Source organism: Penicillium atrosanguineum (assembly GCF_028827265.1).
Source record: "Penicillium atrosanguineum strain IBT 20685 chromosome Unknown utg000006l_segment0_segment0, whole genome shotgun sequence".
NCBI classification, from domain to species: Eukaryota; Fungi; Ascomycota; class Eurotiomycetes; order Eurotiales; family Aspergillaceae; genus Penicillium; species Penicillium atrosanguineum.
The window spans coordinates 2,588,596-2,609,787 of record NW_026623138.1 but is presented as its reverse complement, the minus strand read 5'-3'; the positions used below and the strand labels follow the sequence as shown (position 1 = coordinate 2,609,787).

The 21,192-nt window shown below is 52.5% G+C and overlaps 13 protein-coding genes across 13 annotated transcripts; 8 read left to right on the top strand and 5 right to left on the bottom strand.

The window, feature by feature from the left end:
• Window positions 1-211: 211 nt before the first annotated feature.
• On the top strand, window positions 212-566 carry tfb5 (TFIIH complex subunit TFB5; the record flags this gene model as incomplete). The annotated part of the gene is made up of 3 exons (XM_056888190.1): window positions 212-230; window positions 288-439; window positions 519-566. 3 exons carry the CDS (start codon window positions 212-214, stop codon window positions 564-566), a joined length of 219 nt encoding a protein of 72 aa, XP_056739881.1.
• Window positions 567-1,456: 890 nt separating this feature from the next.
• On the top strand, window positions 1,457-1,945 carry N7443_008133 (Hsp20/alpha crystallin family protein; the record flags this gene model as incomplete). The annotated part of the gene is made up of 1 exon (XM_056888189.1): window positions 1,457-1,945. The coding sequence occupies one exon, from the start codon at window positions 1,457-1,459 to the stop codon at window positions 1,943-1,945; it is 489 nt and encodes a 162-aa protein (XP_056739880.1).
• Window positions 1,946-2,418: 473 nt separating this feature from the next.
• Window positions 2,419-3,313, top strand: N7443_008132 (enoyl-CoA hydratase/isomerase family protein; the record flags this gene model as incomplete). Its single annotated transcript, XM_056888188.1, has 2 exons — window positions 2,419-2,531; window positions 2,581-3,313. 2 exons carry the CDS (start codon window positions 2,419-2,421, stop codon window positions 3,311-3,313), a joined length of 846 nt encoding a protein of 281 aa, XP_056739879.1.
• Window positions 3,314-3,953: 640 nt separating this feature from the next.
• On the top strand, window positions 3,954-4,767 carry N7443_008131 (rhamnogalacturonan acetylesterase RgaE; the record flags this gene model as incomplete). Its single annotated transcript, XM_056888187.1, has 2 exons — window positions 3,954-4,065; window positions 4,127-4,767. 2 exons carry the CDS (start codon window positions 3,954-3,956, stop codon window positions 4,765-4,767), a joined length of 753 nt encoding a protein of 250 aa, XP_056739878.1.
• Window positions 4,768-4,920: 153 nt separating this feature from the next.
• N7443_008130 (isochorismatase family protein family) lies at window positions 4,921-7,305 on the bottom strand (the record flags this gene model as incomplete). The annotated part of the gene is made up of 1 exon (XM_056888186.1): window positions 4,921-7,305. The coding sequence occupies one exon, from the start codon at window positions 7,303-7,305 to the stop codon at window positions 4,921-4,923; it is 2,385 nt and encodes a 794-aa protein (XP_056739877.1).
• A 630-nt stretch (window positions 7,306-7,935) lies between these two features.
• On the top strand, window positions 7,936-9,123 carry N7443_008129 (Ketol-acid reductoisomerase; the record flags this gene model as incomplete). Its single annotated transcript, XM_056888185.1, has 1 exon — window positions 7,936-9,123. The coding sequence occupies one exon, from the start codon at window positions 7,936-7,938 to the stop codon at window positions 9,121-9,123; it is 1,188 nt and encodes a 395-aa protein (XP_056739876.1).
• Window positions 9,124-9,425: 302 nt separating this feature from the next.
• On the top strand, window positions 9,426-10,588 carry N7443_008128 (threonine/serine dehydratase; the record flags this gene model as incomplete). Its single annotated transcript, XM_056888184.1, has 2 exons — window positions 9,426-9,759; window positions 9,819-10,588. The coding sequence occupies 2 exons, from the start codon at window positions 9,426-9,428 to the stop codon at window positions 10,586-10,588; spliced, it is 1,104 nt and encodes a 367-aa protein (XP_056739875.1).
• A 42-nt stretch (window positions 10,589-10,630) lies between these two features.
• Window positions 10,631-12,022, bottom strand: N7443_008127 (putative Rad51 family DNA repair protein; the record flags this gene model as incomplete). Its single annotated transcript, XM_056888183.1, has 2 exons — window positions 10,631-11,908; window positions 11,963-12,022. The coding sequence occupies 2 exons, from the start codon at window positions 12,020-12,022 to the stop codon at window positions 10,631-10,633; spliced, it is 1,338 nt and encodes a 445-aa protein (XP_056739874.1).
• A 251-nt stretch (window positions 12,023-12,273) lies between these two features.
• Window positions 12,274-12,636, top strand: N7443_008126 (uncharacterized protein; the record flags this gene model as incomplete). The annotated part of the gene is made up of 2 exons (XM_056888182.1): window positions 12,274-12,491; window positions 12,525-12,636. The coding sequence occupies 2 exons, from the start codon at window positions 12,274-12,276 to the stop codon at window positions 12,634-12,636; spliced, it is 330 nt and encodes a 109-aa protein (XP_056739873.1).
• Window positions 12,637-12,811: 175 nt separating this feature from the next.
• On the bottom strand, window positions 12,812-13,977 carry N7443_008125 (TBP-associated factor 8 family protein; the record flags this gene model as incomplete). Its single annotated transcript, XM_056888181.1, has 2 exons — window positions 12,812-13,590; window positions 13,662-13,977. The coding sequence occupies 2 exons, from the start codon at window positions 13,975-13,977 to the stop codon at window positions 12,812-12,814; spliced, it is 1,095 nt and encodes a 364-aa protein (XP_056739872.1).
• A 348-nt stretch (window positions 13,978-14,325) lies between these two features.
• On the top strand, window positions 14,326-14,886 carry N7443_008124 (cytochrome c oxidase subunit VIIa). The gene is made up of 4 exons (XM_056888180.1): window positions 14,326-14,394; window positions 14,496-14,538; window positions 14,702-14,737; window positions 14,795-14,886. Exons 1-4 carry the CDS (start codon window positions 14,365-14,367, stop codon window positions 14,872-14,874), a joined length of 189 nt encoding a protein of 62 aa, XP_056739871.1. The 5' UTR covers window positions 14,326-14,364; the 3' UTR covers window positions 14,875-14,886.
• Window positions 14,887-15,461: 575 nt separating this feature from the next.
• On the bottom strand, window positions 15,462-16,184 carry N7443_008123 (NEDD8-conjugating protein UBC12; the record flags this gene model as incomplete). Its single annotated transcript, XM_056888179.1, has 4 exons — window positions 15,462-15,614; window positions 15,669-15,958; window positions 16,017-16,107; window positions 16,164-16,184. 4 exons carry the CDS (start codon window positions 16,182-16,184, stop codon window positions 15,462-15,464), a joined length of 555 nt encoding a protein of 184 aa, XP_056739870.1.
• Window positions 16,185-16,778: 594 nt separating this feature from the next.
• On the bottom strand, window positions 16,779-19,735 carry chsG (chitin synthase class III; the record flags this gene model as incomplete). The annotated part of the gene is made up of 6 exons (XM_056888178.1): window positions 16,779-16,916; window positions 16,971-18,531; window positions 18,567-18,649; window positions 18,702-19,063; window positions 19,113-19,605; window positions 19,658-19,735. The coding sequence occupies 6 exons, from the start codon at window positions 19,733-19,735 to the stop codon at window positions 16,779-16,781; spliced, it is 2,715 nt and encodes a 904-aa protein (XP_056739869.1).
• Between the last annotated feature and the right edge of the window lie 1,457 nt (window positions 19,736-21,192).

The following is a 21,192-nucleotide window of genomic DNA, read 5'->3' as shown; positions in this document are numbered from 1 at the left end:
GCGAATAATTCCTCTGATGAAAGGAAATGATAGAAATTCAAGGCCTGGAGGCTCATCCGATAGTTAGTTAGTTGTTAACTAGATTAAAATATGATTACCTAACTAGTTTCTGCCTTGATGCCTGGCTGTCACTTTCCTGCGACAGCTCTCTTTCTCTTTCCCTTCACATCTCACGAATCATCTCTCTGGCCTAACCCACAACACTCTCACAATGCCGCGTGCCGTTCGAGGTAAGACTATCTTTTCAAGCCCCTCCATAGAATCTATGATGCTTATTGTATGACTAGGCCTGCTCATCGAATGTGATCCCTCGATCAAATCCATGATCCTCAAGTACGACGAGGAACGGCATGACTACATCGTGGAGGACCTGGACGACGAACATCATCTTGTCATCAAAGAAAGTCAGCTCCAAGGCTTGAAGGCACGTCTGGATCAGGTATGTTGTGGTCGGGATCTTCAAACTGCTCTGCTGCCCAAATCTGTCGTAGATGAACAATATATTTACCCAAAGACAGGACCTCGATGAGAAGATCATGCAGCTTGACGAGTCTGAATCTGAGTAAAGGAAAGGCTCCGAAACTTGATATCCCGTCCCCGAAGCCACGAATCTTCGACGAATCCCCTCAACGACACTTCTCCCATTTGATGCGTCTGTGCTTTACTGTGCAATTTCTCCAGTTACCTTTGACTGCCAGCTCTCGATCATTTGGCGTATTCAAAACAACGACCGCGAAGGTTCCTATCACGAATGTTTCCCCCGTCAGCCACGGTGCCCGCGATCCTCAGCATACAAGACAGTACTCGAACAGATGTCTCCCCGTGGTGTCCTGTAGTCATACTTCAACTTCTCAGATGAGTTATTGACGGTTCACATGCGCTTGATTGCTCTGCTGCAGGACGGGAAAGGTGACAAGGGTGCTGGTAAAATCTAGGTGAAATGGGATCAACAATGGACATACGGTATGTCCTTGTCAGGTGCTCGGAATTCGTGCCACATAGGCCAAGGGAATTGACTCGAATGTTCCATTACTGTACCTTGTCGTAGATCTAGGTATCTTCAAACCTTCCCTGGTGGCACATACGACAGTCCAGCTTCGGATATATGACATCACGTGACCTGTAGAAACGCGGAGAAGCCTCCTATGCGCATCTGGAAGATGCGATCCGCATCAACCAACTTCCAGCGTCTTCCAGCGTCAACACGTTTCTTCAAGCTGCAACAGGCAACAACCGGAAGCTTGGATATGTTCCTAAAACGCTCCAATGGGCTGACTCGCAAACTAGTGACTCGTGGCAGCTCGTTGCTGTCACAAAATATTTAAACATCACCACCACCCGCCTCTCCGTGTTTCGTTCTCATCGTCATCAATTCTCCAGTCTTCACAAAGCTAATAATCTTCAACTTCAACATCTATTTGACCACTATTTGTCTCATTTGACATCACTCTCCACGATGTCTCTGTTCCACACTAGCTTCCCTTCTTCGGGCGACTTCTCCCCATTGTTCCGCCTGTTAGACGATTATGACAGCCACCGAACCAGTCGTCAGCCCTCTTTGCGCTCATTCTCACCTCGCTTCGATGTCCGTGAAACTGAGGAGGCTTACCATTTGGATGGCGAGCTGCCCGGCATCGCGCAGAAGGACATCGATATTGAGTTCACTGACCCCCAAACTCTCACTGTGAAGGGTCGCACCGAGCGCGAGTACCACGCTGAACCCCAGGTAGAGATCGATGGTGACGAGACTGAGCAAAAGAGCGATACCAAGTCTCTGTATCGCTTCTGGGCCAGCGAGCGCGCCACCGGCGAGTTCCAGCGCATCTTCTCCTTCCCAACCCGTGTGGACCAGGATGCAGTCAAAGCCAACTTGAAGAACGGTATCCTGTCTGTTGTAGTGCCCAAGGCTATCGCTTCTCCAACCAAGAAGATCACCGTGGAGTAAACGCTGGATGTGATCGACTTTCGCACCTTGAAGCACAAGATATGACTTTTCTTTTTCCTTTTTTTCTTTCTCTTACACCTCTCAACATATATCAAATTAGCTCGGACAATTTAATTTGCTCTTCAGAGATCACTTCCATAGCACATGTAGCCAAATTCAGACCTGGTTCTCGATGATCTAGCTACGCAGCTAATATAACTCCTTATCGCAGCTTATCTGAGCCGAGGCATGTGAAGTAAAGCTGAAAAACATGATTATGCAACACTTTGCCTAAAACATCATCTGCCTCCAGTGCAATTATTCCAACGGTTATGCTATTTCAGAAGTAAGACTTTACAGGTTTACTCAAGAATCTATAATATACGCGGAACCATCCGAAGGGTCTCTCCGCGCCAAGTGATTGACTTACCGAGGTATCACCTCACTCAACCATATATACACACTTGTCCTCATCCAACGCTACAACCCCAACCATGTCGCAAGCCTACTCCTTCAAGCACTTTACCGTCGTGTTCCCGGCTGAGCATCAATATGTCGCTCACGTGGAGATCAACCGAGCTGATAAGATGAACGCCTTCTTCGAAGCGTAAGTGTCTCCGAGCTCTCCGGGCGCGTCACTAACACGTTCGCTTCAGGATGTGGCTCGAATTAGGTCAACTTTTCAATCAACTCTCTGAAGACTCTTCTGTCCGGGCCGTTGTTCTCAGTGGAGCTGGAGAGAAGGCTTTCACCACCGGCTTGGATGTCAAGGCTGCTTCCGAGGGCCTGCTTTCAGAAGGCACCGACGCTGACCCTGCCCGCAAGGCCGCTCAGATGCGTCGCCATGTGGCCCAGATGCAGGATTGTATTTCCGCCGTTGAGCGCTGCGAGAAGCCTGTCGTGGTCGCCATGCACGGATTCTCGTTCGGGCTGGCCATCGATCTGTCAACCGCCGCAGATGTGCGTGTCTGCTCGAAGGACGTGCGTTTCTCGGTGAAGGAAGTCGATATTGGACTAGCGGCAGATCTGGGCACCTTGAGCCGGCTACCCAAGGTGGTTGGTAGTTCTAGCTGGGTGAAAGAGGTGGCACTGACCGCACGCGTATTCGGAGCTGAGGAGGCCCTACGCGTGGGCTTCGTTAGTGCTGTGCATGAGAATCGTCAAGCCACAATTTCAGCAGCCTTGGAGATGGCCACCTTGATTGCATCTAAGAGCCCGGTAGCGATTCAGGGTACCAAGGAGGTCCTGAACTTCTCGCGCGACCACTCCGTGCAGGACGGTCTGCGCTACGTGGGAGTGTGGAATGGTGCTGCCCTGCAAACCAAGGATGTGTCTGCGGCACTATTGTCCGGGTTACAGAAGCGTACGCCGACTTTTGAGAAGCTTTAAAGGCGATCGGTCCGTGTCGTTTTTGTACTTGTCCTGTACATTTTAGTAGCAAACCCCGCGATCGGGCAGGTCATGTTTCCCTCAATTTAAATCCATAACCCATACTTTCCGAGATCGGTAGTCTCTCCTTTTCCTTACACGGCAGTCCCCCAAGTTCTTCTAAACTCGCTGCGTTTCAAAGGTTTCAGGTTCCTCGCTGAGACCAGGGAAGCGCCTCCGCATCAATCATGCTGGGCGATCTACAAGGGGGACATACTCCGAGCTCGGGACTAGAATACGCCGCATGTCTGGTAGAAACTCAGGATCCATGAATCAGAAACACGGGTGTTCAGGTGATCGTCGCTGCACAGTATGACAGCCGTCTCCGCTGATCCGAGCGCGACAGGACTCGACGGGCGATGTTCGTCAAGTCTCCAGCGAAAGGGTCTTTTTCCACAAATCACAGCACCTAGGGACTTGGCAGGAGTGATGTCCACATGGACCTGGAGGTGGCTGTCACGCTAGACCTAGAGGGTTCGGCACGTATATGTAGCCCAAGTGCTGGCAGTCTACTTGTATAGTCTTTTCTCACATTCAACATTGGAAAGTGAACGAGAGAGCTACATAGTCAAACCACGTCTACCCGCTTCTGACTACAACAATGAAATTTACCGTGCTTCTCGCTGCTCTCGTCCCAAGTGCGCTGGGCACGACTATATACATGGCGGGAGACTCCACCATGGCGAAAGGTGGCACTGGCTCTGGTACCGCAGGTATGCACTCTACGCAGAATCAAAAGCGACCCGGGCATCGGCAAGATGGCTGACCTTTCAGGATGGGGTGAATATGTAGCACCCTATACGACATCGACGGTGTCCAACCAGGCCGTGGCAGGCCGCAGCGCCCGATCTTATACACGCGAAGGCCGATTTAACACAATTGCAGAAGAGGTGCAGTCGGGGGACTGGGTGATCATCGAGTTCGGACACAATGATGGCGGTTCGCTGTCAACATCGGATAACGGCCGTACCGATTGCTCCGGCACTGGAAGCGAGACCTGCAGTACAGTCTATGATGGCGTCTCCGAGACCGTGCTGACCTTCCCGGCGTATTTGGCGAACGCAGCCAATATGTTCACAGCCAAGGGCGCCAATGTGCTCATCTCTAGTCAGACACCCAACAATCCTTGGGAGACGGGAGCCTTCACCTACACTCCGTCGCGATTTGTCGCGTATGCCAAACTGGCCGCCAAGGCTGCGGGCGTTTCATATGTCGATCACGGAGCCTATGTTGCAAACATCTTTGAGACTCTAGGGGCAGATGTCGTCAATGGTTACTTCCCCCTTGACCATACCCATACCAGTGCTGAAGGCGCCCTGGTGGTGGCCCGGTCATTCTTCAAGGCGGTCGTCTGCGGAGGAGTTGCACTAGAGAGCGCTCTGAACACCACTGATTTCCTGGGCGAGTGTCTGTAAGAGGATGTGTGTCGAGTTAGTACCAACAAGGAAAGGGCGTTGCTCTTCATGCAAGTTCGGCTCAAGGCCAGTAGATTTCGTAAGGTAATATCATATGTCCAGGGGTAGTAAAATACTATGCTAAAAGGTATCAATCGCTAGATGAGGGCAAAATCAGCGAGCCTCCAGAATGTTCCGCACGATGCTTCGTTTCTCGACTCGCTGGTAGTACTGATTCAAATTCACAAATCGAGCATCGAAATCTCCTTGTGTCTGCACCATCTCACGCAGAACGGGCCACAGCAAGCAATCATCAATGCTAAAAGCTGCGCCTCCGATATAATGTTGTCCTTCAAGGGCTTGCTCACAGTGGCCCAGTTCGGTTTCAAGAGCTCCGTTCTCGGAGCGACGATCGCGCCAACAAGCAAGCAACTCTTCAATCCATGACAAGTGAGTTCCCCTTCGTAAAAGACCCACGCCGGGACGAGTTGTTTCAGCAGGTTGTTCCACCAAATGTGTCAAGATGGTCAAGGCACCAGTTAAAGTCGCCCCTTGGGGATCAATATAGAGCGGTAGAGTTGTGGTATTCTCATTATAGTGGTCCACTTGATAGCTCTCAACAAACTCGTATCGAATCCCATCCTCTCCGAGAGCCAAAAGAACCCGCAAGTCTGCCACCTGATCCCCACTGAGGACCAGCCTTGATGGGGATGCGGTGACAAAATTCACTACGTCGAACCCGCCGCCGTAGACTGCCTCCCAGTCAAACTCAGTTGCACGATTCTCCTGCCCAAATGAGCGGATCAGTCGTTCGGTCTCTGTAGGATCTCCATAGACTACAGGTCGAGCTAGGTCCATTGTCTTTCCCACGCCCCCCTGGCCCCAGATAGTGTTGGAAGCCGGTTCGATGAAGGTTCCAATATTCCGAAAAGTCAGTGAGATGCGTTCACCACCGAAAGCTAGCTCCTCTGGTGATTTGACAGAATTGGAACGCTTGTCCGGCCGAATGCCATGTAGCCATCGCATGTTTGTCTTCTCGCCAAGGACGAAGAGTGATTGATGAGGGAGTACAACGCGTTGGGTAGTGCGCCCTGAGTCGGCTCCTTCCTTGGGTTCACGGGCGGAGGATTTGGTGCGTAGAACCATGACACGCTGAGCGCCGAGGCTGACGTTACAAATGAAAGAGCCACGAACGATGTCGAGGGTTTTGTCGGAGTGTTCGGAGATGTTGTCCTGTCCATCACGGTAGAGTTGGACAAGCGCATGATTTAATGAATGACCTAGGATCGCCTCCACTGCTAGGCGTACTTTGTCAACAGCGGGAGTGAATGAATCGAGCGGAGGGGCCTCGTCTGCGGGATGTCGGTAAATCGGGACAGCGCCGTTAGGCTGAATATGGCCCTGCACCGCCACCAGGCGAGGCACCTGTCCTGATAGATGATACATCTTCTGCCAAGAGACCTCGGCTCGGATGCGCTGAAATGCGTCAGTAGGCAGTTCAACATCCGGAATCAGGCGAGAATCACCTTCTCCAATGGCACCGTTACTAGACTCCGGGTCGGGAGTTAGTTCACGACGTTTAGGACGGCGCACTCGAGCCCGGACATGCTTCTTTCCCTCGGCGGAAGCCCGTGTGGGTGCGGCCGCAGCCCGCTGGGCTCGGGTCTGCGATACGAGATTTGCGAGACTGCCATCGCCCTGATCTGGGGTCTCTTCGGAGATCGAGTCATCGCCCCTGACGCCTAAACTGTCGATGATACTTTCGATACCAGCTGAGACAGCCGAGTGCTGGGGCACAGGGGCAATTTCACGGGCGATGGCGTCCGTCTCATCCCAATCGAGCTCTTGAGCAAGCTCTTGAGCGGTGCTACCGGTTGCGCCCAGAACATCCGCCATGCGACGCATTGCCTCTTGGTGGCGCTGGAAGTCACGGTAGCCCAGACAATCTTCGATGAGAGTCACCGAGAAGCCATTGCGCACAGCATCTAAGGCAGTGGCATATACGGAAACATTGGACAGTGAGCCACAGAGATAAAGCTCGGTCACAAAGCGCTGGCGAAATGATAGCACCAACCCCTCGGACTCCAAAGCCGAGTAACTCGTCTTGTCCAATACTGTGTCTCGCTCGGCATCGATGGCGGCGAGAACGGGTGCTGGAAATTGGAATCCGGGCGTTCGTGCCTCACAACATCTCGCCGATTTCGTCGAAAGAAATGCCTCTGGATCGACAAGCTCTGGTGAATCGCGATCAGATGACGCCTCGATCACGTCGGAGGCGGGCGCACGCTCCCGCCCGGGTGGCTCTCTGTCCAGGACAACCCGATCGCCAAAGTTCCAGTCGGCGAGCGATTGTGGAGACTCGAACTGCGAGCGCACCCACACTACATCGCCGGCGCGACGAAAAGCAGCGGCTAGTGGTGGTAGAATTTCAAGGATGTCGGCCGTATTAGGGACATGAAGGGCGCCGGACGAACGGACAAAGTCGTTCTGGAAGTCGAGTAACAGAAGCGCCTTGCGGGTCTTGATCTTAGGTAAACTGCCGAATGAGAAGGAGCTCATTGTTGAGACATGGTAATGACAGTTGTATGACTTTGTTGACGTGGGGTTTTGGGGGAGGGGGAGGGAGAGAGCGGAGATTGACACCTGAGGCATCAATGTTTGCTTGAACAGTCTGACAGTCTGACAGTCTGACAAAAGGTCACGATCACTAACTTAGGCTTAGGAGCCGTCACTAGTCACAATTTGGACAGAGGTGATCGAGTCACTCGGGCCACCATTGGTCGGGGCCAGCCATAAGACCCCAGGATATGGGGGTGGCTGGACTCGTGATCGACCTGAGAGTTAGGCTAGAAAGTGGAAAAGCGAAAAGAAGAGTCATAGGTAGTGGACTAAATTGACTAGCAATTCAATTGACTCCGTACGGAGTCCTGCACTGCTTCCGGGGAGATCGAGCGATCGTTGTTCAGGCAATGGATGTTCTGGGGCAGTGGAGAGGCTTTTTCGCCAATAACAATACACAATTGCCACTCTTCACCGGGGAGGTCACGTCCAACTCCGAAATCCCGCAAAGAGTCACCGCACTCGGAGCTTCGCCCACCCTTGGGAATTCTAACTTAAAACCTTCCCATTCCTCCTCTTCCCCTTCTTCTTTTCTCTTTCTCATTCCACTCTCCACTCAATTCCTTCACAATGGCTTCCCGTACCATCCCCCGTGCCTTCCGCATGGCCCGCGTGGCCGCCCCTCGCTCCGTCGTCACTGCCGCCCTTCCCCGGCCTTCTCTGGCCAAGGTCGTCCCCCGTGTCGCCCAGGTCGCCCCCGTCCGTGGTGTCAAGACCATTGACTTTGCCGGTGTCAAGGAGGATGTCTACGAGCGTGCCGATTGGCCCCGTGAGAAGCTCCACGAGTTCTTCAAGAACGACACCCTGGCCCTCATCGGCTACGGCTCCCAGGGTCACGGCCAGGGTCTCAACCTCCGTGACCAGGGCCTGAACGTTATCGTCGGTGTCCGCAAGGATGGTACTTCCTGGAAGGAGGCCATCCAGGATGGCTGGGTCCCCGGCAAGAACCTGTTCGATGTCAACTCCGCCATTGAGAAGGGTACCATCATCATGAACCTCCTCTCCGATGCCGCCCAGTCCGAGACCTGGCCCGCGATCAAGCCCCTCCTCACCAAGGGCAAGACCCTCTACTTCTCCCACGGTTTCTCCCCCGTCTTCAAGGACCTCACCAAGGTCGATGTCCCCACTGACGTCGACGTCATCCTCGTTGCCCCCAAGGGCTCCGGCCGTACCGTCCGCTCTCTCTACCGTGAGGGCCGTGGTATCAACTCCTCCATTGCCGTCTTCCAGGACGTCACCGGCCAGGCCAAGGAGAAGGCCATCGCCATGGGTGTTGCTGTCGGCTCCGGATACCTCTACGAGACCACCTTTGAGAAGGAGGTCTACTCCGACCTCTACGGTGAACGTGGCTGCCTGATGGGCGGTATCCACGGTATGTTCCTCGCCCAGTACGAGGTTCTCCGCGAGCGCGGTCACTCCCCCTCCGAGGCCTTCAACGAGACCGTTGAGGAGGCCACCCAGTCCCTGTACCCCCTCATCGGTGGCAACGGTATGGACTGGATGTACGCTGCCTGCTCCACCACCGCCCGCCGCGGTGCCATCGACTGGTCCAGCCGCTTCAAGGACAACCTGAAGCCCCTCTTCAACGAGCTCTACGACAGCGTCCGTGACGGCACTGAGACCCAGCGCTCCCTCGACTACAACGGCCAGAAGGATTACCGTGAGAAGTACGAGAAGGAGATGCAGGAGATCCGTGATCTTGAGATCTGGCGCGCCGGCAAGGCTGTCCGCTCCCTCCGCCCCGAGAACCAGAAATAAATTAATGTTGTGATACCCGTCATGGAGGGTTTGGACAAAATGTTATGATGTACTATGAAAATCTGTTTTTGGGCATCGGGTATAAGAAATGTCACCTCCGGCTTGTTAATGCCGTTTCATCGTTCAATTTGGTCGTTTTTCATTCATTGTAGCATTCATTGTAGCATTCATCGTAGCATTGGTAACTGTCGACTGGGTCAATTGGCCATCGGTCTTTCTCCGGCGGAGAAGAGTCCGGGGTAGAGACGACCATATCTTGTCTCCAGTGTTGTCGCTCTTTTTTTCTTTCCCAATTCTCCATAATGGCATCAGACAAAACGGCGCAGTCCCTAACGCCGAACGCCGTCCGCGCCGCATACAATCTGATCCAGCCATATGTCCACCGTACGCCGTTGCTGACCTGCAAAACCCTCGATTCTATCGCCTCGACCCCGCAGTCCCCCGAGGCCCTGGCGGGCACACTATTCGAGGGACAAACACCTGCACAACCCAACTTCCGATTCTATTTCAAATGCGAGAACCTGCAGCGGATTGGTGCCTTTAAGGCCCGCGGTGCATTCCATGCTGTGCTGCGGCTGCTGGAGGAGCGCGGGGAGGAAGAGGTCAAATCGCGCGGGGTGATCACACATAGCTCTGGTATCGTTTGACCCCTCCGCAACGTCAAATTTCACTGGAACTAATTCTTCTCTCGGTAGGAAACCATGCGCAAGCCCTCGCTCTCGCTGCGTCGACCCTCGACATTCCTGCCTACATCGTGATGCCGCATATCAGTACCTCGTCCAAGATTGCGGGCACCAAGTCACACGGCGCAGAAGTTATCTTCAGTGGATCTACAAGTGTTGAGAGAGAGGCCGTGGTTGCAGAGATCCAGGCCAAGACGGATGCAATCTTGGTGCCTCCGTATGACTACTTTGACATCATCTGCGGGCAGGGAACAACTGCGCTGGAGCTGGAGGAACAGTATGCTGAGCGTAGCTCGGGTATCCTGGATGCAGTGATCACACCTGTTGGCGGTGGCGGTCTCAATGCAGGTGTAGCGACCTATTTCTCTGATAAACCCCAGACACGGGTATTCGGTGCAGAGCCCAGCTTCGAAGGAGCAGACGACTGCCGTCGCGGGTTGCAGGCCGGTCAACGTGTGGAAAGTGTCTCGACTCTGACTATTGCAGATGGTTTGCGCACACCAGTGGGAGTCTTGAATTGGGAAGTGATTTCAGATAAACGCAAGGTCGAAGGTGTCTTTGCCGTCACGGAAGAGCAGATCAAGGCCACTATGCGTCTGGTCTTGGAGCGGATGAAGGTCGTTGTGGAGCCAAGTGCAGTTGTTGGACTAGCAGCTTGTCTCTTCGATGAGGATCTTCGACGACGTGTCGAGCAAGAGGGAGGCGAGAAAGGATGGGATGTGGCACTCGTCTTCAGCGGAGGCAACACCACCGTCGAAGCCATCAGTAAGCTGTTCAGCTAGATTGTATTTTTGTATGCAATCAAATTATAGACGTTCATATTATCAAATAGGGGGGATCTCAATTCCAGTCTCGCGAACGTAAAAAGAAAAGCATCCGCCGTTGAGAGCATCCACGCTGTCCGCTACCCGACGAGGCCATTCTTCGCGACCCCATGAATTGATCCAAGCTGAGAATTTACCCTGTCGCACAACCTTTTGCCGCATGGGAGCATCTTTTCTTGCATCATGTGCACTTGCTGCGGGTGGGAATGAGCGTACCAGATCACGATGCACAACAAGGCGAAGGGTAGGGAAGAATCCCCATGGTGCAGGAAGAGCGGGCCGAAGTGACGGTGTTCGAGATGGTAATCGGTCATAAGGGCTAAGAGCAAAATGGCTGCTGTTGGATGAGGGTCGGCCGCCAGAGACCGTTGCGGTGTACACAACGGTACAGCCAAATCGGCCTTGCAGTCGCTTCAACTCGGTGATTAGTTGGGAATACAAGTCAGAAAGATAAAAGCCTTGCTTCTGTTCACGTTCTTGATCAATCTCTATTCGAGAGCGCCCAATGTCTTCCGTGCGCGCAACTTCGTCACGGAGTCGGTCTTGCCAGAAGAATGCTGTGACACTGTCAATGGCAATCATCTGCAACGGACGTGAGGCCGAATGGTGACGCGAGATATCGAAAAAATAGGTATCCAAAGCGCATAAAGTGGCTAGTAGAGCAGAGGATGACTGTGGGCGAAAGACGTGAACGTGTTGCATTGCAGAGCTGACCACTGTTTCGAGCTCATCGTCGGGTGGACCTTGAGCTGTGATTCTATCTGAGTCAGAGAGACCTTTTGCTTCGCTCGCAATCCCTCGAACCACAATTCGCAAAGCCCGGGCGTCGAACCGGTCATCGGCATCAATCAAGACGACGGCTGCCTCGTGCCCTCCGATGGAGCTGTCGCCGAACGAACGCGGCAAGATGGCAAGCGCGATCAAATAGTACAGCAACTGAGATTTTCCAGAAGCTGACAAGCTACTTGAGATCTCCACAACAGGGCTGGGCAGTTTGCTTCGGTTGGAGTGGGCGAGCAAGATATTGGATGGCAGTTCACTGGTAGCCGGATTCTCACCGGGTTCGGCCACGCCTTCTTCCTCGTCGCCAAGAAGAAGCATCTCTTCATCTTCCGTCAGAATTTGTTCTCGCGATAATCGTTGATGAGCTGTATCAGCCCACAACCCCATTGCTCTTTGCATGAAGACTTCCAGTAGCGCGTCAAGAACTGGGACGCCTAGAACCTGCGGCTCTTGTTCCGCGTGTACAGGATAAGCATTTGCCAAGTCGCGTAAGATCTAGACTGTTAGCTGTGGTAGTAGCAGAAAGAGACAGGATACACGATCAAGTACCTCATTTAGACCTTCGTGGTGCACATCAGCCAACGATGTCGCGCCTAAGCTGGCAGCCATGACGGGAGATGGTCAACAACGTCATGGATCATGCATTTCTCAGGCTCGTTTAGTGATGCGATTGAAATGTGCCCATGTGGTGCATTAAATTTGAATGTGCGAAGGCGAATGTAGAAAGTAGAAAGAAGAAAGTAAAGTAGTCCGGAAACGGAGACTCGACCTCCGCGGGACTCGGCCCACTCCAACTCTGCTCGCCTCAACAACCAGGCAAGCTCCAACTCCATGCAACGAAGCCCTTCCCTTTAATCAGCATGGCGCCTCTCGTCCCCGTCTTTTCCGCAGAAACCCTGCACGATCATGTCAACATCACCCAGCGCAATTTTCAAGACAAGCGTCGCAAAGGCCCGGAGATCAACCTCAAAGAGTGCGCGCTCCTCGAGATGATGCAGTACTCTTGCAATCCGCCATCAGGAGAAATTCCACAACCGGGAGTGATTACGTGCAAGCCGGTGGTGCGCTTGTTTCGACGGTGAGTCCATACGGAAAGATTTTAGGTGTCCAGTACTGAACTACTCTCGACAAGCTGCGCCGGCGGATTGACGGTAGAAACGACATCATGGGAACGACTTGGACAAGAGGCAAACAAAACACAAAATGCGGGCTCGAAATCGTGAAGGGAAGAGAAGGAAATGTGGCATGGTGTACAGTACTTGCATTGGTTGGAGTTTTAGGAAATTAAAATGTTGAAACTATGCTGCGACTGCCATGGGGTATCTCCTCAAAAGTCCGATCAAAACATAAAGCGCTAGCCCAAAAAACCCAAGAAAACGCCGATTTCCTCGTATGTCCCTAGAAACCACCACCATCCGTGGGCTCGACACTGGCGGATGGCTTGGACGTCTTCTCTTCTCCCTGCCCACTCGCTGTCGTGCGCCGCCATAGATATCGCTCGCAGTTCACAATAGGACCCATTTCTATATTCCACGATATCTTGGACCGCGCCTTCCCATGTCCATCGGCTGGCCCTGAATCGATATCCATCGACGAACTCAACCCGAAGCCCATCGGCGCAGATGCGGAGGCGAGCGGGTCCTTCGGCAATTTCTTCGCAAGTCCTTTGACCGTCTTTTCAAACATAGTCTCCATGCTTTCCATTCGTCGACCCCAGAGCTTCTTGTCCTTCCCGCTCGCGCTTGTCGGATTGTCGCGGAACGCGGCGCTAGCCAGCTTTCGTAACGCCTCTTCACCGTGTCGTCCATCCTCAGCAGCTCGTTCTCGAATCTGGCGCGGGTCGCTGTCTCTTTCTGTAAAGACCGCGGTAGCAGAGTAGGTGTGTTTGCTCGGGAAGTCGGGGAAGTGCTTGGGGACGTAGGAACGGTTCGTCAGGCCCTCTTCTCCCTTCAATGCGTTCAAGAATGGAAGTTTTCGAGTGACCTCATCCTCGGGTGGAGGAGATGGGAGGAGAGTCGGGGTGGGTGCTACAGGTCGGTTTGATTTGATAGAGGGAAGGAGGTCATCGAGGGAGACATGGCCGCGAATGAGCGCGTGTTCGAAATCATGAGGAATTGGCTGAACGCGGCGAGATGCTATCATCGATTGGCGTACGTATGTGGACAAACGAAAGAGATCTGAATGGCAGGTCAGTGTCAAAGCTCAACGCCAAAGTAGCTCCCCTCCTAGGTCCTGAGCAGTCACGTACACTCCTCTGCGGAGCTGCGCAAGCTCGACAAGGCCGCGGGATCGGCCATTTCAAATCCTTCATGTCTCAGGGCCTGCCCGATCGAGCGGTTCATCATATGGTCGACATTGGCGTCATCCTGGACAGCGGGTTCCGTAAATGGGGGCAGTGTGACTGGCTCCTGCAAACGATGGTGATGATGGTAGTAGTTCTTCGGGCGCTTGCTGCTGTGGAAATCCAGCGTGGAAGAAGGGCGCTTCACTGGGCCCGACGCCATGGCCATGATGGTTGATCGAAGCACTGGGCGGAGAAAGCTCCAACTGTTGTCGGATGGCATGGTAGTCACGTGTCTAGATGTTGGTGCCTGAGGAAACAGTCCTTCGCAACCAGCCATTTAGTTCGATTCGGAAAGAAAGTGAGATAGTCGAGGGGTTTATCAAGAGTGCATAAAATCTTTGAAGTTTCATATATAGCCACAGCATCTTCATCTTCATCTTCAGACCTAAATCAAATCTAGCATATAGTACCAATGTTGCAGCCATCGACCAATCCGGAGGCTCGCTTAGTCCGCCCGAAAGCTTCAACTTCGACGTCCGTCCACCTCGCTCCGTCACTCTTTCCTCTCCTCTCTGCCCAACTCCCCACCACGTCAGGCAGGTCCATTTCTGTCTACATCTCAGTAACTGTCTTGTCGAGCGCCGATTGACACGGTTTGTTCGATACAATGGCCGCCGCTATCCCCCCTATCACCGGCGTATGTGCTCCGTCCCTTGACAGCCCGGTTCGCCCCGATCGGGCTCGTCGCTTCCTCTTGACGCACTTGAATGATACACTAACTCGATTCCTTGATTGCAGATGCTCCGCCGTGGTCTCGTCCTGGACCTGAGCACCGCCTTTGGTGAGTGAATTCGACTTGCGTTTTTGGGTGGCATGATCAACGGATCAGCGGGATGTTGCCGGCTGTCTCGGGTGCTGTCGCTCTCAGCACGATATCATGAAGGAGGAATTGAACTGCATGATCAAAACAACAGGTTTCACTAACCAGCAATCGCATTGTACAGGTTTCGGTACCACCTTCGGCTACCTCTGGTGGTACGGTAAGTGGAATCTCATATGCCAGTCACTCGCAGCTGGATCTCTAACATCTTTTCCAGGCTACCACCTTCCCCGTGTCCGTGAGCGCGACACCTACTACACCCGTCTCGAGCAGGAGCGCGCTGCCCAGCGCGCATAAATCGGTCAACTTCGCCCTCCCTCGATTGTTTCCCTTTTTGCCCGTCGGCCGCAGTTCTTCTTTTGTCAATGAATACTCCAGAATACAACTCGTTGAAGGAAGAACGTTTTTGGGAATCCCTCTTTCTGGGCTAGACTGGGCCGACGGGTCGTGTCCGAGTGTGGGTTCTTGATGTTGAAACCGATTGTACATATACGCCTGTGATCAACGTGTTTCGATTCTGGATTTTGGATATCTTTTGTGAATTCTTCTCGTACTTGATCTATTTCCCGTAGGCTCGGAATAGCGTTATTGTTGCAAGGGAAGCTGGAAACCTGGATTACTGCCCTCGCGCGACAGTTCCGCAAGTAATGCCGATCGAATCGGATCTAATTGAAATCAAAACGCTGAATACGCCGGTTGTATGTACGTGGAAATCCCCGCCTTGGGATAAATGCTCTCCGCCCCGTGCAAGCCGTGGATCATCATTTCACGTTCCTCCGGGTCGATCGTTGAAATCTCCAGGACCAGGTCTATACTGCCACCAGTTCCGAAACTAGTCCTGAACAGAAGCCTAATAGCCAGTGTCAAGTCGACGGGAATCGATTCTATCGTAGTACCCGCTCGAACGCGTTGCCTCGGACGGACCCGCCGGCCATGGAGTTGCGCACATTGCGTTTGAAGCCTTCACGGTTGGTCCGCAGATCCTCCGCGGCCTCCTTATTGAGTGGATCGGACGCGTTCGGCTCGAGGAACAGGAACTACCACGTAATCAGTTAGTTCACGGCATCGCCAACAACAGAAAAGTCACGAACCTGCATGCCCACAATGACCGCGTTCAAATTCAACACCGGCTTCCAGTCCTCTCGCAGGATGTTTAGGCAGACGTTGCCCTCCAAATCAATATTAGGATGATAGATCTTCTGGGTACACTTTACCTTGGGCGGATCATGAGGGAAGTTCTGATTCACAGAGAAGCTGAAGTTGAACACGCCACCTTTGTACATGCCCTCATCAGGCTCGATGGTCAGGGTGAAATTGAGGATGTCATCGGGGTTGGGGAATGACATTTTCATCGTGTTTCCGAGAGTAAGTTCTTGCAAGTCTGAAGGGAAGGAATCATGTTAAGAGACGTCTCCATGGTTATGTGTCGGAGAGCTCACCTCGTTGCACTCGCAGCTGCGCCGCCGTGACCTTCTTCTTTTTCTTGCCTGCAGCGCCTTCGGCATTCTCAGCCTGCTGCTGCTGCTGTTTCTATATATACAGTCAGTATGGATTTCATTCTCGATTTCGGGTGGCAAAGAACTCACCATCGACCAGATCTTCAACATTTTTGGCTGGAGTCACCACCCCACCAGGTGGAACAGGTGATCAAGATGACGGGCCGAGAAGGACGGGACGAATCTCTGCGGAGATGAATATAGATATGGCAAAACTGCAGATCTTAGATTGCACAGTCTTGCAAGTGTCCCGATGTACCAGGGATGAGGGTGTGTGTGAGGAGGAAGTCGGGCGGAGAGAGAGGCAGAGTCTTTGCGGGGTCTCTTAGCCGCCCTTTATCGCGATCTTTCCGCCTCACGTATGACGTACATTTGACTATACAACTACATATGCATAATGTGTCTAGCTACAGTTACACAACTATGTTACTTCCAGACAGGTCTGAATACTTGAGTCAATGTCGAAATTTCATTTGCGCCCTGAATGCATCCCATTGCATCGCTGGTCCGACGAAAGATCACGGTCGCTATCCGACCTTTTGCAACAGTACATACTGGCATCACGGAAAAAAAAGATAGAAAAAAAATAAAAAACCTACTAAAGGGGGCATCTTGAGCTAGAATACAGATGGCAATCAGGGAAGAGAAAGAGAAGCATGGGCCAAGAGAACGGGTTCATGAGAAGATGAGGACAGTTGTTCGATTCTACCGGCGTGCGAAGCAGCACTTAATACCGGTGCGGCCCAGGAACCAACAGGCACCGATGAAGCGGAACAGGGCCATGATGGCATTGGACCACAAAAGGGCCTGGAAGAAACGGGCAGTACGAACAGTAGCAGTGTTCTAAAGCGACGTTAGTTGATAGTCAGAGTAGATAGGAATAGATCAAAAACATACCGTGAATCCGAACTTATCCACCGCTTCACTGGTAATGCAGACCGCAAGGAAGGCATTACTGAAAATCCAGAAGGTGACGAGACGAGTACGGAAGCTCTTGTACGAATCTTCCAGAGACTTCTCGTCGTGCTCCACAGGTGCAACATAGGGGGTGAGCGCACGCTTGACCGTGGTTTCGAACTGACTGTCGATATCGGCTTGCGGCTTGTCAATTTCCTCTATGACCGCCTCTTTACTACCCTCCTCCTTGGTCGTCGTAGCAGATGGCAGTGCATCAGCCTTATCGGAACCCTTGGTACCCCAGGACACATCATGCCAGTTGCTGAAAGCATAGACGTTGAGGATGTTGATATAAGAGGACTGCAGGACCATGTAGGCGGGGAAAGAGGTGAACATGTGCCATGGATCGGCATACATAAATGACGCGACGAAATAGAGGCCAAAGGTAGCAGCCAAAGCAATAATAATGATACCTGCACCAGAGGAGCCGAAGAACGACTTGAGGAAAGCCCCCACACCCTGATCGGTCGTAAAGTCCATCGGCGCACCTCCACCAAAGGCGCGAATCACCAGATAGAGAGAGTCGACCACAATGTACACCTGGATGATACCGAATGCGATAAAGGAAGCCAGGTACGAGAACTTGGAGCCCTTGGGACGGTTGCCGAGCGCAAGGATGAATTGAAGCAGCAAGAATCCCAAGTATACATACTTGATGATGGTGTTCACGATGGGTGTTGCGGTCTTGCCAAATGGGAATGCCGATTCCTTGTTGCTTTCACTGGGGGTGCCGACCAGGTCAATGATGACGGTGGTCGTCAGCCAGTAGGAGGCAAGCGAGAACCAGGTGAGAATGGTGTTGAAGATGTTATACAACATCTGGATGTGTAGGAAGAACATGCGGATGATGTTGTGCCCACTTTTGTACATACGACCAAAATGCATCAGTGAATAGATACCGGCTGCAAACGATCCATTCAACCAACGACGACGCTGCGAGATGAATTCTGCAGCACCTTCAGGTACGTCAGTTTCGGCCTTGGAAGCCTTCACGTACGACAGATGCCATTTGGAGCCGGCCTTGGCGACCAACTCGAAACAAAGAATACGGTCCTCGGCCAAGAACATATTCTTTTTGAAGATGTTCATACCTTCGATACCCTTCTTACCCAGTTGTTTGGACAAGGTGTGGTCACCATGGAAATATTGCTCCAGTGGACGCCCCATGATGGCGCGGAACCGGTACGCAGAGAACGCACCTGGCAAGACACTGACGTAGCCAAATGAACTCTCGAGGGGCTTGTCCAAGATGTTACTGATCTTGTACTCGAAGTTCTGCCCTGCCACCAAGGGGTTGATCAAATTGCGCCAGCCCTTGCCCAACATAGCGTGAATCTCACCACAAGCACCACCCAGATCCTTATCGTTGTAAAAAGCCTCCCAGAGGTACAGCAGAGACTTCGGGGCGGGCTTGGTTCCAGCATCCAACAGGATACAGATCTCTGGGTTCAGAATACGACCAAAAGCATTGAAAAGCCAGCGGTGAGAGTTGATCTTCTTGCTGTTCTTCTGCTTCAAGCAAAACATCATCTGCACCGGGGGAGAGTGCTTGGTCCATCGTCGGTCGGACGAATGAGCTGCTGGTTAGGTGTGACGGACAGCTGGGTCGTGTATTCGAACTGCGCATCGAACATTAGCTCGAAAGGTTTTTCATAGGCGGGTTGAACTCACGATATGCGCCACAGTCTCCTTTCCGTCAACATCACGCTTCATGACACCATCCTGGTAAATACCCACGGTGGCCAGAACATCCAGAGTATCTTTGTCGCAAGGATCGATACCGTCGAACACTAGTGCAACGACGATCTTCTGCCATGCGGGTCCACCCTTGTTCCAGAACTCGGATTTTTTAATATTCACAATATCACGAATGTTTTGCATCACACCATGGAGTGTACGAGCGGTCAGGGTCTTGTCCTCGTTGTAGTAGGTGATGGCGATCAAAAGCTCGGTATGCCGGTTATACATCGCTGGCCGCAGGTTGTAACCGTTGTGGAGAGTAAACTCGTTGGGATCGCATGTCGCGGCGGTATCTAAACATATCATTAGATCTCAGTCTTCCGCGAACAGCAAATTACTCACATCGCATATGCGTGAACTCCTCGCTACCGCCTTCCAGGTCGTTACGATACTTGGCTTGGATGGCATTCTGAATAGCACTGGGCACCGGGTAGTCCACACTCAGGACAGAGCCTTGAACCAGCTTGACCTTGCGCGTGGCATATCGGCGCAGGTTACCGCCGCCAGCACCACCACCGGGTCCACCACCGGGTGCTTGTCGCTGGCGCCAGGCCTCGGTGGACGAGGTTTCGCTTCGGGCATATGGAGACGCGGCTCTACCGGGTACACCGAAAGCTGCAGCGGGGCTTTCGGAATGGCCGGAGTACACAGAGCCTGTCGCGTAAGGGTCCTGGTAATTCGGGGATGATTCGGTAGCGTAGGTCTCGGTCAGGCTGTAACCCGATGCGGGGCGCACGGGCGAGACTCCCCGGGAGTGAGGATCGTCAAAGGGCGTTGCGAAAGGGCCTTGTTGGTGAGAGAGGAGGCCTCGGGATGCATCCTCATCTTCACGATACTGCATCACTTGTTTAGCCTTGTTATACAAACATAGGGGTACCGGTTCTCACCTGGGAGGCAGGCACATCCTGCAACCCATGACCATCTTCGTACTTGGGTGAATGCGCGCCAGACCCTTGATAGGCCATGATGGTGCGCGATATTGGGCGAAACGCAGAAGAGGGGTATCGAACAAGGATTGTTGTTAGACAGTGAAGCCACCAGGGCAACAGTGAATGGAAAGGTGTTCAAAGGGGGGGGGAGGGATCCTCAGGGCGATACAACTCCCAGCAAAACCCGATGGAATGAAAGGTGTGAAGAAACCAAGAGGGCAGGGTCAGAGAAAGAAAAAAGGGAGGCCGTGAGACGCAAATGAAAGGATAAAAAAAAATTAAAAAAGGAGCAGACGGAGTGAGACTAGAGCGCGATCGTATTGCTTGGTCTGTCTGCAAAAATAGATATCTCTAATCCCGGTGGGGTTTAGTCTCCAAGCGACAGCTCTGATCTTTCATTATTGAGCTACGATTTTGTCCACTATGATCACTCCAATGTTATTCTGATGCAACAATGCGCATACCCATCCCTTGGTACCAGGTACGCGCTGGTGCGGGCAAGTCCAGGGCTGCAAGATCGGTATGGAGTACAGCGTGTCAGGATCAAGGGACCCAGAGACCCTGACTGGATGAAGCTGAGTTTGCCTGGAATTTGATTGCTGGGTGTACTGCAGGCTACGTGTCTTTGCATATATTTAAATACTCAGCTGGGTTCCTCTGTATTCCCGGGTACCTATACTAGCCACGGGTGACTTCTTTTGTTTGTTGTTGTTGTTGTTGTTTTTTGCCTCTTTTCAGGGTCAAGGGATTCAGGGACACAGGGACACTCAATTTTTCCCGAGCCCTTCTCCAGATCCTCCACAGACGCTTAACTAATTCAGGGGTGGAACCGGTGCGCTAGGAGCCGAACCCAATCAATGGGCTCCACTGATGAAACAGTCGGTGAAGTTATCATCCTTGGTCCTGCTCATTCCACATTCTTCGCGACTTCTACCTTCCGTGGTATGCTAGCGGGATCTCTTCTTTGGTAGTGGAACTCGTGACCTTGTGTGTTTGTGAAAATATGAGTTCTCCCTACGTGGATACCATAAATACTCCGACCACCCGCTAGTATGCTAGCGTGTAGTCTACTTGACCTAGACTGACCCAGAGTACCCAGAGTACCTAAAACGCTCGGCCTTCACCTAATGGGCACCTGATTTCAGAACTGACTCGGGCTGTGCACTGTCACAGGCCCTGTGTGTGCACCGACCCTGCGCCCTCGTGTCTCAGAGTCGCCCCTCGTCAGGTTTGCCTTTGTTCATTGCCGTTTCTGGTCGCTGACTTCCCACGCTAGATGTCTTTGTTTAGGTTATATTTAGTGTAAGGGTATGCTAGGGTAGATCATGTGGAGAAAATGACAAAATAACGTGTAAGAACTCTCGGGCGTATGTGCTGGCGTTTATGGCAAGGGGTTTCAAACCCTGGATATATATGTAGCTCAGGGGGGAACTGCCCACTCGCACCCTTAATTCCTATCAACAGCTGAGTCAGTTCGCCATTTCCATCTAAAG

What these genes read in the sequence shown, in the direction of transcription:
- N7443_008124 (XM_056888180.1), top strand. Translation starts at nt 14,365, where the DNA reads ATGGCCGCCGCTATCCCCCCTATCACCGGC. An exon ending in CTATCCCCCCTATCACCGGC is followed by an intron (nt 14,395 to 14,495) that starts GTATGTGCTCCG and finishes CCTTGATTGCAG; the next exon opens with ATGCTCCGCCGTGGTCTCGT. An exon ending in CGGCTACCTCTGGTGGTACG is followed by an intron (nt 14,738 to 14,794) that starts GTAAGTGGAATC and finishes CATCTTTTCCAG; the next exon opens with GCTACCACCTTCCCCGTGTC.